At 49.1% G+C, this 13,486-nt stretch overlaps 2 protein-coding genes across 2 annotated transcripts; one reads left to right on the forward strand and one right to left on the reverse strand.

Annotated features, from left to right (window-relative positions):
* Nucleotides 1-5: 5 nt before the first annotated feature.
* Nucleotides 6-8,644, reverse strand: LOC138637011 (zinc finger protein PLAG1-like; the record flags this gene model as incomplete). The annotated part of the gene is given in 4 exon segments (XM_069725428.1): nt 6-90; nt 92-718; nt 5,217-5,573; nt 8,242-8,644. Coding segments are annotated over 3 exon segments (960 nt in total), but the record flags the coding sequence as incomplete, so codon positions are not given.
* Nucleotides 8,645-8,703: 59 nt separating this feature from the next.
* Nucleotides 8,704-12,141, forward strand: chchd7 (coiled-coil-helix-coiled-coil-helix domain containing 7). Its single transcript, XM_069725434.1, has 4 exons — nt 8,704-8,961; nt 11,218-11,277; nt 11,352-11,450; nt 11,823-12,141. Exons 2-4 carry the CDS (start codon nt 11,224-11,226, stop codon nt 11,925-11,927), a joined length of 258 nt encoding a protein of 85 aa, XP_069581535.1. The 5' UTR covers nt 8,704-8,961; nt 11,218-11,223; the 3' UTR covers nt 11,928-12,141.
* The last annotated feature ends 1,345 nt before the right edge of the window (nt 12,142-13,486 follow it).

Consider the following 13,486-nt stretch of genomic DNA (forward strand, 5'->3'; position numbering starts at 1 on the left):
CCCTTCAGGTTCTGCTCGCGGTCCTGGGAGGAGACGGTGTATGAGGCAAAGTTGGAGTACTTCAGAGAGAAGGGCTGAGAGGGAGGGGGAGGGCTCTGAGTCCAGGACGGGGCCCGTGTACATGTTGAGCTGGTGCTGCCGCGCCGTCAGCATGGCGGGCAGCTCGCCCTTCACGCTCCCGGACGCCAGATCGTAGACCACAGGCTCCAGTGAATCAGCCGGCTCCGTCTTGACCCTCAGCAGCTCGCGGGCGTGGCTCTTCTTCACGTGGCGCGTCAGGTGGTCCTTCCTCCCGAAGCGCTGGGCACAGTACTGACACAGGAAGTCCTTGCGTCCGGTGTGCACCACCATGTGGCGCCGCACATCCTTGCGAGTGTAAAAGCGCCTCTCGCAGTGCTCGCAGCGGTGCTTCTTCTCTTTGGTCCCGCTTGACGACTTGCCGGCGTGCGTCTTGAGGTGCTCCAGGAGGACCGCGGTGCTGGGGAACGGCTGAATGCACACCTGGCAGGTGAGGTCTCCACTGTTGGCGGCGTGCAGGGCGAGGTGGCGTTTGAAGCCCAGCTTGGTGTTGTAGTTCTTGCCGCACTCCTGGCAGGCGAAGGCCTCCTTGTGAGGGTCGTGGGTGTGCAGGTGGTTCTTCAGGTGGTCCTTGCGGTGGAACATTTTCTCACAGTATGAACACTTGTGGTTTTTTTCTGGCGAGTGAGTTGCCATGTGCCTTTAGGAACAGAAACACATCCAATGAGCACAGTCATGTTACAGGCGCACGCACACACACAAACACTAGCATGGATGAACCCATGAGAGAAACTACACCACCAACAGTTAGAGACTACACCACCAACAGTCAGAGAGACTACACCAGCAACAGTCAGAACGAGACTACACCACCACCAGTGAGAGACTACACCACCAACAGCTAGATACTACACCACCATCAATCAGAGAAATTACATTACCACCAGACAGAGAGACTAATCCAGTAACAGTCAGAGAGACTACACCACCAACAGCTAGAGAGACTACACCACCAACAGCCAGAGAGACTACACCACCAACAGTCAGACAGACTACACCACCAACAGTCAGAGTGAAATTACAGAGACACACAGTCAGTGAGAGACTTCACCAACAGCAGTCAGAGAGACTAAACCACACAGAGAGAGAACCAACAGTGAGAGACTACAGCACCAACAGTGAGAGACTACACCACCATCCAGTGAGAGACAGTGAGAGACACCACCAAGTCAGAGAGTGAGAGACTACACAACCAATAGTGAGAGAGACTACACCAGTAACAGAGAGACTACATCACCAACAGTCAGAGAGACTACACAACCAACAGCTAGAGAGACTACACCACCAAAAGCTAGAGAGACTACACCACCAACAGTCAGAGAAAACACCACCACCAGTGAGAGACTCTACACCACCAACAGAGAGAGGCACTACACCACCCAACAGTCAGAGAAAACACCACCACCAGTGAGAGACTCTACACCACCAACAGAGAGAGGCACTACACCACCAAAAGAAAGAAAGACTACACCACCACCAGTGAGAGAGACTACACCACCACCAGTCACAGAATACATCACCAGTAGTTAGAAACTACACCACCACTAGTCAGAGATACTACACCACCACCAGTGAGAGACACTACACCACCACCAGTCAGAGACGACACCACCAATAGTGAGAGAGACTACACCACCACCAGTGAGAGACACTACACCACCAGCAGTCAGAGCGACTACACCACCAGCAGTGAGAGACACTACACCACCAGCAGTCAGAGAAAACACCACCACCAGTGAGAGACTCTACACCACCAACAGAGAGAGGCACTACACCACCCAACAGTCAGAGAAAACACCACCACCAGTGAGAGACTCTACACCACCAACAGAGAGAGGCACTACACCACCAAAAGAAAGAAAGACTACACCACCACCAGTGAGAGAGACTACACCACCACCAGTCACAGAATACATCACCAGTAGTTAGAAACTACACCACCACTAGTCAGAGATACTACACCACCACCAGTGAGAGACACTACACCACCACCAGTCAGAGACGACACCACCAATAGTGAGAGAGACTACACCACCACCAGTGAGAGACACTACACCACCAGCAGTCAGAGCGACTACACCACCAGCAGTGAGAGACACTACACCACCAGCAGTCAGAGCGACTACACCACCAGCAGTGAGAGACACTACACCACCAGCAGTCAGAGCGACTACACCACCAGCAGTGAGACTACAACACCAACATTGAGAGATACTACACCTCCACCAGTGAGAGACTCTACACCACCAAAGAAAGAAAGACTACACCACCACCAGTTGATAGACTGCACCAATATCAGTCAGAGAGACTACACAACCAACATTGAGAGACTACAACACCAACAGCTTGGGACTACAACACCAACAGTCAGAGAAACTACACCACCAATAGTGAGAGACTACATCACCAACAGTCAGAGAGACTACACAACCAACAGCTAGAGACTACACCACCAAAAGCCAGAGACACTACACCACCAACAGTCAGACAGACTACACAACCAACAGTGAGAGAATACACTACCACCAGTGAAAAAGACTACACCACCACCAGAGAGAGACTACACCACCAACAGTCAGAGAAAACACCACCACCAGTGAGAGACTGCACAACCACCAGTGAGAGACACTACACCACCACCAGACAGAGAGACTACACGACCATCAGTGAGAGACTACACCACCAACAGTGAGAGAGACTACACCACCACCAGTCACAGAATACACCACCAGTCACAGAATACACCCCCAGTAGTTAGAATCTACACAACCAGCAGTCAGATAGACTACACCACCAACAGTGAGAGACACTACACCACCACCAGACAGCGATACTACACCACCACCAGTGAGAGACACTACACCATCACCAGTCAGAGAGACTACAACATCAATAGTGAGAGAGACTACACCACCACCAGTGAGAGACACTACACCACCAGCAGTGAGACTACAACACCAACATTGAGAGATACTACACCTCCACCAGTGAGAGACTAAACCACCAACAGTCAGAGAGACTACACCACCAACAGTCAGAGAGACTACATCATCACCAATAAAAGAGTCTGCACCACCACCAGTCAGAGAAACTACACCACCAACAGTGAGAGACTACACCACCACCAGTCAAACAGACTAGACACCACACAACTCAGATAGACTACACCACCAACAGTCAGAGAGACTACACCACCAACAGTCAGTTAGAAAACACCACCACCAGTGAAAGAAACTACACCACCACTAGTCAGAGCGACCACACCATCAAACACGAGAGACTACAACAACACCAACAGTGAGAGAGACTACACCACCAACAGTTAGAGACTACACCACCACCAACGGTGAGAGAGACTACACCAGTAACAGTCAGAGACTACACCACCAACAGTCAGAGTGATTACACCACCAACAGAAACAGAGACTACACAATCAACAGTGAGAGACTACACGACCGCCAGTGAGAGACTAAACCACCACCAGAGAGAGACTACACCACCACCAGTCAGAGCGACTACACCACCACCAGTGAGAGACTACACCACCATCAACAGTGAGAGAGACTACACAACCACCAGTGAGAGACACTAGACCACCAGTCAGAGAGACTACACGACCACCAGTGAGAGACTACACCACCAACAGTTAGAGACTACACCACCACCAACGGTGAGAGAGACTACACCAGTAACAGTCAGAGACTACACCACCAACAGTCAGAGAGACCACACCACTAACAGAAACAGAGACTACACAATCAACAGTGAGAGAATACACGACCGCCAGTGAGTTACTAAACCACCACCAGAGAGAGACTACACCACCACCAGTCAGAGAGACTACACCACCACCAGTGAGAGACTACACCACCATCAACAGTGAGAGAGACTACACCACCAACAGTGAGAGATACTAGACCACCACCACGAGTCAGAGAAATTACATCACCACAAGTCAGAGACTACACCACCAACAGTGACAGAGACTTCACAACCAACAGTGACAGAGAATACACAACCACTAATGTGAGACTACACCAACAGTGAGAGACTACACCACCACCTGTGAGAGAAACTACACCACCACTAGTCAGAGCGACCACACCATCAAACATAAGAGAGACTACAACAACACCAACAGTGAGAGAGACTACACCATCAACAGTGAGAGACACTACACCACCAACAGTCAGAGAGACTACACCACCACCAACGGTGAGAGACTACACCAGTAACAGTCAGAGACTACACCACCAACGGTGAGAGAGACTACACCAGTAACAGTCAGAGACTACACCACCAACAGTCAGAGACACTAAACTACCACCAGTGAAAGACAATACACCACCACCAGTGAGAGACACTAACTGCACCACCAGAGATCAGAGAGACTGCACCACCACAGCCAGACTACACCACCACCAGTGAGAGAGAAAACACCACCACCAGTCAGAGAGACTAAACTACCACCAGTGAAAGACAATACACCACCACCAGTGAGAGACACTAACTACACCACCAAAGGTCAGAGAGACTACACCACCAAAAGTTAGAGAGACTACACCACCAAAAGTCAGAGAGGGTACACCACCAGTCAGATAGATTGCACCACCACCAGTCAGTGAGAAAACACCACCACTAGTCAGAGATACTACACCACCAACAGTCAGAGAGACTACACCACTACCAGTGAGAGAGACTACAACACCAACATTGAGAGAGACTACATCACTAACATTGAGAGATACTACACCACCAAAAGTGAGAGAAACTACATCACTAACATTGAGAGACTCCACCACCAACATTGAGAGATACTGCACCACCCATAGCGAGAGAAACTACACCACCATCAGTGAGAGAGACTACACCACAACCAGTGAGAAATTACACCACCAACAGTGAGAGAAACTACACCACCAACAGTGAGAGAGACTACACCACCACCAGTCAGAGAGACTACAACACCAGCAGTCAGACAGACTACGCTACCACCAGTCAGAGATTACACCACCACCAGTCAGAAAGACTGCACTATCACCAGTCAGAGACTACACCACCACCCGTCAGACAGATTACACCACCACCAGTCAGACAGACTACACCACCACCAGTCAGAAAGACTACACCACCATACCGTAGCAGCTTGTACTTGGAGACGAAGGCCTTGGTGCAGTCAGGGTGGGAGCAGCGGTACGGTCTCTCTCCGGTGTGAGAGTACGAGTGAACCTTCAACTTCTCCAGGCTGTTGAACGCCTTCTGACACTCCTGGCAGGGGAAGTTCTTCTTGGGCTTTCCCTCCACTCTCCTGCGCCTCCCTGTGGGCGGGGCAAGCTTAGCTTTGTCCAGGATGTGGTCACGGTGGCGCTGGGTTCCCGTGGCCATGGCACCCTACGGCAGACCAGCTACATGGACAGGGGCCCGGGGCCCGGCTGGTAGTGATGCAGCTGGTCTATCCAGGTTCATGTGCTCAACAACGCCCGGACTCAGGGGCCTGAGAGACAGGGACAGACAGACAGGGACAAATGGGGAAATGTTAGTTCTCCTTGAGATGTAAATCTGCATGTTATTGCACAGTTATTCTGCAATCGTCAGCTGCTGGTTCTTAGTAATTGAAATCAAGTCTGATGCAGCTTGTCAGTTGTGCTCCTGTTGAACAGACTGTCTGTGGATATCAGGAAACCTCAGTAAAAAGTTAAAAACCAAGATAAAACATATTGCTTTACTTCACCGCTGCTCCTTTAAATGTATTTTTTTTCATTCTATATTTTATTTGATTAATATGTCATCTTGTGTTTAATTTGTTCTCACGCAGTTTGTTTGAGTTTCTTATTTTTAAATTCCATTGTGACTATTCACTGAGGTAATGTTCACTCAGAGATTGTTTCCTGAAGCTCACAGCTCTCACGTGAAACAGAAACAGGAAGTGAATGTTGTACTTTAAAACACGTCACAGCCTGGACACCTCAGCAGCAGAGCAGAGGTTCATTCTAATCAAACCATATTCCTTGTTAGATGTGTGAATAGATTCTGTAGGACACCACAGAACTGATTCACACACTTGAATCCAGCAGGCTGAGAAGCTGCAGGTGCAGCAACACCTGTCCTGCTGTCTCAGGTGGTCAGGGGATTGTCACGGAGAGGCGGAGCCTCTCACACCATGTGAAAGTCTCACCAGAGGACGCTGACAGGTGGACAAGAAGAGACGGGGATTGACTGTCTGTCCCTGGAGCCACAGCTGTCCCAGATGTGAGGGACACGCAGCTGGAAGTCAGAATGAATCTGAAGATCACTGCGGATGTCTCACAGTAAACCTGACAGGAGAGGCGTGACGTGACCACCATCATCCTGTGGAAGCTGCATTATTTACTCATTGATGACATCACTGAATAGTTTGATGACATCACTGAACAGTTCAGTGGTGAAGACCTCTGACCAGACCAGGTCACAGATTGACCAGGTCAAAGGAAGACTTTTGTCCTCAGTGTCTCCGTCTGTCCCATGAACACAATCAGCTGGACTTCATGCATTTTACAGAACCAGAGTTCTGACAGCAACACGATGAAGAGAGGAGACATGGAGACATCTGTTACTGTCTCTGTCCCCCAGGTTTCCATGGTGAGGACACGTGTCTTTATGGAACAGTCTGAACACGTCTCTGGTTTCATCTTCACACCAACTTTAAAAAATAAACAGCAGCTGATTTCTTTAACTTGAAGTAAGACGATGTTTCACAGAAACAAACCTTTAATCTCTGAAGTTAAAGTGTAAAAATTAAAGTTGTAACAAAAGAAAAATAATCACATTTAAACACAAAGTTCTCCTGCAGTTCTTAGACCCGGCTCAGTCCTTTACCGCCGGTTCATATCGTCTCCATGATAGATCCAACAGGTTCAGTCCAATCATGGCTGCCATCAGTGACCTCAGAACCAAACAGATTCTAACCCGGCGTGTTCAGACAGAACCAGCTGACTGTGAGGTGGACGGGTCAGTAGGAGGAAGTAATATTACCTCCATCATCTAACATCAACATGTCTCAGTCAGCAGAACCACACGTCACACTTCAGACCCTCAACCGGGTCAGAGACCTCTGGGAGGGGATGAAGAGCAGCATGGACCACCTTCATCCTCCTCCCACCACAGCTCTCTGACCAGACACACTGACACCGATCGGTGGACACGCTGGGCTCCTGAGGGGACATACTGGGCTCCTGAGGGACATACTGTGCTCCTGAGGGACATACTGGGCTCCTGAGGGGACACACTGGGCTCCTGAGGGGACACACTGGGCTCCTGAGGGGACATACTGGGCTGGGCTATTGAGGGGACATACTGGGCTACTGAGGGGACATACTGGGCTATTGAGGGGACATACTGGGCTATTGAGGGGACATACTGGGCTACTGAGGGGACATACTGGGCTATTGAGGGGACATACTGGGCTACTGAGGGGACACAAGTGCTACAACAGATCCAACAGGCTGCTGTTGTTTTACAGAACCACCTGGGACCGGTACCAGAACCACCTGGTAGAGGTACCAGCCTGCAGCAGGTCTTCACCTCCTTCTCCTTCCATTTTACTACTTTCATGACGACCACTGTCTCCTGAGTTTTAGCGGGCTTTCACCTGATGGGCCTGACACCGGGACCAGAACCTGCAGGCTCGCGCCATGGAGCCCACCGCCTGCAGGGAGACAACATGTCAGTGTGTCCGCTGTGCGGCTGTCGGCTCCGAGCTGGTCAGAGATGCTTTGGTCGGTCCGGGCCGCCGGGTGCTCCTGCTGAGGAGTCGGTCCGCGGGACCGACCCATGGAGGACGGGTTGTGGACCCAGTGCGCGTGCTGGGGACGGAGCAGCTGTCCGACTGGTTCAGCTCAGGAGTCAAGTCAGTGAGGACGCTTCGTCCAACTTTGCTCAACTTTCCGTCGCTCCGCTCTTTAACGTTCGTGGACACGCGCCGTCACGTTAATATCACCGGAGACGGCGCGGGTTTACAGCGTTTCATGTCCGCGTGCCCTCCCGTGGTTTTCTCTGCGCTCCCGAACTGGGTTCTGATTAACACAAACTTTTTCCCCAGCTCACCCCTCTCTCATAATTTAAATAACCCCGATATTTTAATTCAACAACTGCTTCACCGTTTCTTTAATTCACATCAAACTTACCCGGGACGCTTTAACATCCTTTCTGTTGGGTTTTTCTTCACTTTCAACTATTTTCCGAATTTTTAATAATTTTTTTCTCATATTTTTCGCGAGACGCGGCGGGCCTGAAAATTGTTTGCTTTCTCCCCTTTCGAGCAGCCATTGTGTATGCGCTGCGATGCAACCGCACTAGGATCAGGCCACGCCCCCTTGAAGTCCCGCCTACTCTGACTTTGAAGGAGTTGTGAGCCGCTGCCGCTCCGTGTCCCGTCCCTGACCGTCTCTGTCTGTAAAACTCCGTGTTCGGACCTCCGGACGGACTGTCAGCCGTTAAAACTCCGTTAGTTCGATTTTACATGAATAAAAAGACGAACGAGACAGCCAAGGAATCCTATTGGCTCACTGGATTGTCAGTCTATCTCGTTAGCCTTCACAGCTTCCTATTGGCTGGCGCCGCTGTCCGTCGTGTGTGACAGAGCGGCCGTTCTTCCTGGTGCGCTGTCGCAGACGGGGAGGTTACCGCCACCGGTCAGCTGCCGTCGTGTGGAGCTGCTGTCCAGCTTCCTCCAGTCAGAGTCCCGCTACCGTCCGTGTCTCCAGAGTTGTAGATGACAGAACGCGTCGGGAGGTCCGACGGGAATCTGGGTCTTTTAAAGCAGCGGATAACCTTCAGTGTGGACAGCGGGACACTCCGCGAGCCCTTCGCCGGCTGGAGCGTGGAGAGTGGTGGCGTCCGTAAAGGTAGGTGTAGACACCGGGGAGCAGCACCACCTCCGACCCTCCACCTCCCCTCTGTCCCCCCCAGAGGGACAGCTGCTCCCCGCTTTCCCGCTTTTCATCAAGGTCAACTGGGTGCAATGTTGTAACGGTCCCGGTCATGGAGGACGTCCCGACGCACCAAACTCCGTTCACAAATCTGATGGTTCATTGGCACGTGCCAGTTGTAAAATGTCCCGCCGGGTCTCCGTGAGTTCAGATGTTGTCTGAAATAGGAAGAAGTGCCTTTCAATTCGGCAAACATTTCACCCGTCCAGCTCCCGCCGTTTTGTAGTAATACTGAGTAGAAAGAGCCTCCACCCCAACACCAAACAACAACAGCAGGTCCAACCCTCACTCTTACTCACTCGCACACACTTAACACACACACTCACTCTTAACACACTCACACACTCTTACTCACTCACACACACTTAACACACACTCTCACTCTTAACACACTCACACACTCTTACTCACTCACACACTCACTCTTAACACACTCACACACTCTTACTCACTCACACACACTTAACACACACTCTCACTCTTAACACACTCACACACTCTTACTCACTCACACACACTTAACACACACTCTCACTCTTACTCACTCACACACACTTGACACACACTCTCACTCTTAACACACTCACACACTCTTACTCACACACACTTAACACACACTCTCACTCTTAACACACTCACACACACATAACACACACTCTCACTCTTAACACACTCACACACTCTTACTCACACACACTTAACACACACTCTCACTCTTACTCACACACTCTTACTCACTCACACACACTCTCACTCTTAACACACTCACACTCTTACTCACTCACACACACTTAACACACACTCTTACTCACTCTTACACACTTAACACACACTCACACTCTTAACACACTCTTACTCACTCACACACACTTAACACACACTCTCACTCTTAACACACTCTTACTCACACACTCTTACTCACTCACACACTCTTACTCACTCACACACACTTAACACACACTCACACTCTTAACACACTCTTACTCACTCACACACTCTTACTCACACACAATTAACACACACTCTCACTCTTAACACACTCACACACTCTTACTCACTCACACACACTTAACACACACTCTCACTCTTAACACACTCACACACTCTTACTCACTCACACACACTTAACACACACTCACACTCTTAACACACTCTTACTCACTCACACACTCTTACTCACTCACACACACTTAACACACACTCTCACTCTTAACACACTCTTACTCACACACTCTTACACACTTAACACACACTCACACACTCACTCACACACACTTAACACACACACTCACACTCTTAACACACTCTTACTCACTCACACACTCTTACTCACTCACACACACTTAACACACACTCTCACTCTTAACACACTCACACACTCTTACTCACTCACACACACTTAACACACACTCACACTCTTAACACACTCACACACTCTTACTCACTCACACATTCTTACTCACTCACACACACTTAACACACACTCACTCTTAACACACTCACACACTCTTACCCACTCACACACACTTAACACACACTCTCACTCTTAACACACTCACACACTCTTACTCACTCACACACACTTAACACACTCACACACTCTTACTCACTCACACACTCTTAACACACACTCACACACTTAACACACTCACACACTCTTACTCACTCACACACTCTTACTCACACACACTTGACACACACTCTCACTCTTAACACACTCACACACTCTTACTCACACACTTAACACACACTCTCACTCTTAACACACTCTTACTCACTCACACACACTTAACACACACTCTCACTCTTAACACACTCACACACTCTTACTCACTCACACACACTCTCACTCTTAACACACTCACACACTCTTACTCACTCACACACACTTAACACACACTCTCACTCTTAACACACTCACACACTCTTACTCACTCACACACACTTAACACACACTCTCACTCTTACTCACTCACACACTCTTACTCACTCACACACACTTAACACACACTCACACTCTTAACACACTCTTACTCACTCACACACACTCTTACTCACTCACACACTCTTACTCACTCACACACACTTAACACACACTCACACTCTTAACACACTCTGTCCAGAGTGAAACATGGTGCGACCCCTCACAGACGTCTGTCCTTGTGTCCTCAGGTCCAAATGGATAAACATGCCCGTAAAGTTCGGAACCAGGACATGAACCCGTGCATTGAGGTGAGCTCCGCCCCTCCACATTTGGTACCTATGCCTGCTGCTGACCTCTGACCTCTGACCTGCCTTTGTTTCAGGAGAGTGACGCGTCACAGAAGTGTTTGGATGCCTACAACTACGATAAGAGCAGGTGTTTCGCCTTCTTCCAACAGTACAAGAACTGCAGGAAGTTCTGGGTGAGTGGACCTGAGTGCTGAGGGGTCGCTGAGGGTGTTTTTCTTTTTCTTTTTACCAACTCCCTGATAAAGAGGTTCTTCCTGTGATAATGATCTGTGGTTCTTCCTGTGATAATGATCTGAGGTTCTTCCTGTGATAATGATCTGAGGTTCTTCCTGTGATAATGATCTGAGGTTCTTCCTGTGATAATGATCTGTGGTTCTTCCTGTGCTGAACTCAGAGAACCATCATGGGGCTAACAGTGATAAAAAGAATGTAAAAGTGTCTGTAATATAGATAATATAATATAATAATGTACTATAGAAAAAGGCTGGCAGCAGGTCACATGGTTCAGTATGGTGACACTAAATGGTTGTGTGTCTGTCCTGCAGCACAACATCATGGTTCAGAGGAGGAGGGCCGGCGTCAGCCCCGACATGCCCCCCGCTGAGGAGAGGCTGCAGATGCTCAATGCTATCGGAGGGAAGCCGTACTGAGAGGACCGGGTGGGGCTGTGGGGGGGGCCTCCATCATCTGATGGAGGACTGATGGAGGTCTGATGGAGGTCTGATGGAGGACTGTCATACATCAGTCACAGTGAACCTCCATTACCTCACCTGGATCTGTAACTCCTCCTCCTCCTCGTGATGCTGCTCACTGATCACTGATCTGATGTTTAATTGAATGTAGAAAATAAAACGGATGAGCTCACTTTGTTTATTATGTAATAATATTAATAAATTAGTACCAGTACATGTAGTACTACTGTGTTACAGTACTGTATTACAGTAGTACTAGTAAATGTAGGGGTTCTGTGGTACAGTGGTAGAGGTAGTACTGCGTTACGGTAGTACTAGTACAGGTAGTGGTACTGCGTTGTGGTAGTTCTAGTACAGGTAGTGGTACTGCATTACGGTAGTATTAGTACAGGTAGTGGTACTGCGTTGCGGTAGTACTAGTACAGGTAGTGGTACTGCGTTGTGGTAGTACTAGTACAGGTAGTCGTACTGCGTTACGGTAGTTCCAGTACAGGTAGTGGTACATGTAGGGGTTCTGTGGTACAGTAGTAGTAGAGGTAGTAGTACTGCGTTACGGTAGTATTAGTACAGGTAGTGGTACTGCGTTACGGTACTTCTAGTACAGGTAGTGGTAGTGGTACTGCGTTGCGGTAGTACTAGTACAGGTAGTGGTACTGCGTTGTGGTAGTTCTAGTACAGGTAGTGGTACTGCGTTGTGGTAGTTCTAGTACAGGTAGTGGTACTGCGTTATGGTAGTTCCAGTACAGGTAGTGGTACTGCGTTGCGGTAGTACTAGTACAGGTAGTGGTACTGCGTTGTGGTAGTACTAGTACAGGTAGTCGTACTGCGTTACGATAGTTCAAGTACAGGTAGTGGTACATGTAGGGGTTCTGTGGTACAGTAGTAGTAGAGGTAGTAGTACTGTGTTACGGTAGTACTAGTACAGGTAGTGGTACTGCGTTACGGCAGTACTAGTACAGGTAGTGGTACTGCGTTGTGGTAGTTCTAGTACAGGTAGTGGTATTTTGTTACTGTAGTTCTAGTACAGATAGTGGTACTGCGTTACGGTAGTATTAGTACAGGTAGTGGTACTGCGTTACGGTAGTACTAGTACAGGTAGTGGTACTGCGTTGTGGTAGTTCTAGTACAGGTAGTGGTACTTCGTTACGGTAGTTCTAGTACAGGTAGTGGTGCTGCATTACGGTACTTCTAGTACAGGTAGTGGTACTGCGTTGCGGTAGTACTAGTACAGGTAGTGGTACTGCGTTGTGATAGTTCTAGTACAGGTAGTGGTACTGCGTTGCGGTAGTTCTAGTACAGGTAGTGGTACTACTTTACAGTAGTTCTAGTACAGGTAGTGGTACTGCGTTACGGTAGTACTAGTTCAGGTAGTGGTACTGCTTTACGATAGTTCAAGTACAGGTAGTGGTACATGTAGGGGTTCTGCGGTACAGTAGTAGTAGAGGTAGTAGTACTGCGTTACGGTAGTACTAGTTCAGGTAGTGGTACTGCTTTACGATAGTTCAAGTACAGGTAGT

Source organism: Brachyistius frenatus, unplaced genomic scaffold, assembly GCF_029030835.1.
Source record: "Brachyistius frenatus isolate BFR_SWC_R1_liver_20210118 unplaced genomic scaffold, ASM2903083v1 Contig_423, whole genome shotgun sequence".
NCBI classification, from domain to species: Eukaryota; Metazoa; Chordata; class Actinopteri; family Embiotocidae; genus Brachyistius; species Brachyistius frenatus.